A 1,431-nucleotide genomic window follows, 5' to 3' on the forward strand; every position below is an offset into this window, starting at 1 on the left:
ATACAAAGGTACTGCTGCTTAGAACGAAAATGTAGACGCAAGATGTACAATGTAAGGTGGATTAAACAATATTAAGGTACCGCTGCTTAGAACAAATATGTAGACGCAGGCTGTACATTGCAAGATCCGAAATAAAATATAATATATATTATACCGCTGCTTAAAGACTAACGCATACGCGGATATATAACTAATTGCACATGGAATAATACAGTATCGCTGCTTAAAGACTAACGCATACGCAGGATGTAGGTATAAATCGAAGCAAATACGCGACCGTGACCAGAATGAAAATTGCACTTAACACTAATGGCAAACGGAACATATGAATTTTTACGCGCGATACATAATCACCTGTACTTTCCCGTGTCAAGCTTTTACTAGCGAGGGGATAACCGTACGGTGTTTTTGTCTAGCCTAATTTGTACCTTTTTTTTCGGGCCCGTATACGTTTTCAAGGAACCCGGTTGAACGCTTGACGAAGCAGGAGGCTTGTCTGTAGCGTCGGACGTAGACGGATTGCCAGGGGCTAGAGCGTCGTCCGGTACAAAATGAGCAGGCTTAAGACGCTCGATCGAAACGGCTGTAGGTCTACCGTTTATCTCGATCGAGTAGACTTTGTCCGACGTCCTTTCAATTACCCTGAAAGGGCCTGAATACGGTGGCTCTAAAGGCTTTTTAACCGCGTCCTTGCGGAGGAAGACGTGCGAACAGACAGACAATTCCTTGAATCGGAAAACGCGCTTCTTATAGTGGTGTGCCACCGGTACTGGCTTCACCTGACGCATGTGCTGTCGAAAGTCATCTACAAAAATTTGGGGATCCGGTGTAAAATCCTCCTGGAGGAAGAATTCTCCCGGGATCCGCAGTACCTTGCCGTATAGGAATTCGGCCGGGGAGGCTTTAGTGTCCATACGCACATGGGTGCGCAGCCCGAGCAAAACTGTCGGGAGGACCTCCACCCAATTCGGCGTGTTATGGCACATGATCGCCGCCTTAAAGGTGCGGTGCCAACGCTCGATCATGCCGTTAGCGGCGGGGTGGTAAGCTGTCGTACGAATGCGTCTGCATCCGATAAGCTTGAGAAGGGCTGCAAAGAGCTGTGCCTCGAACTGTTGACCCTGATCGGTCGTTAAAATACTAGGTGCACCGAAACGAGCGACCCAATTATCAAAGAAGGCTCTGGCTATTGTCCTGGCCGTAATATCTATCAATGGAATCGCCTCTGGCCAGCGGGAAAACCTGTCTATAATTGTAAGGCAATAAGTAAAACCATTACTGGGCTGCAAAGGACCAACTATGTTCATGTGGACGTGGTCGAAACGCCCGTCAGGAACCGCAAACTGTGCAGGCTCGAGTTTAACGTGGCGCGAGGTTTTGCACTGCTGGCAGTCAGTGCAGTTACCCGCCCAAGTCGCGACGTCGCGATGT

General features: G+C 48.5%; 1 protein-coding gene across 1 annotated transcript; it reads right to left on the reverse strand.

Moving 5' to 3' along the window:
* Positions 1-380: 380 nt before the first annotated feature.
* Positions 381-1,307, reverse strand: LOC105571156. Its single transcript, XM_012028631.1, has one exon. The coding sequence runs from the start codon at positions 1,305-1,307 to the stop codon at positions 381-383; it is 927 nt and encodes a 308-aa protein (XP_011884021.1).
* Between the last annotated feature and the right edge of the window lie 124 nt (positions 1,308-1,431).

Source organism: Vollenhovia emeryi, unplaced genomic scaffold, assembly GCF_000949405.1.
Source record: "Vollenhovia emeryi isolate VEMERY1.0 unplaced genomic scaffold, V.emery_V1.0 DF941111.1, whole genome shotgun sequence".
NCBI classification, from domain to species: domain Eukaryota; kingdom Metazoa; phylum Arthropoda; class Insecta; order Hymenoptera; family Formicidae; genus Vollenhovia; species Vollenhovia emeryi.

What these genes read in the sequence shown, in the direction of transcription:
- LOC105571156 (XM_012028631.1), bottom strand. Translation starts at nt 1,307, where the DNA reads ATGAACATAGTTGGTCCTTTGCAGCCCAGTAATGGTTTTACTTATTGC.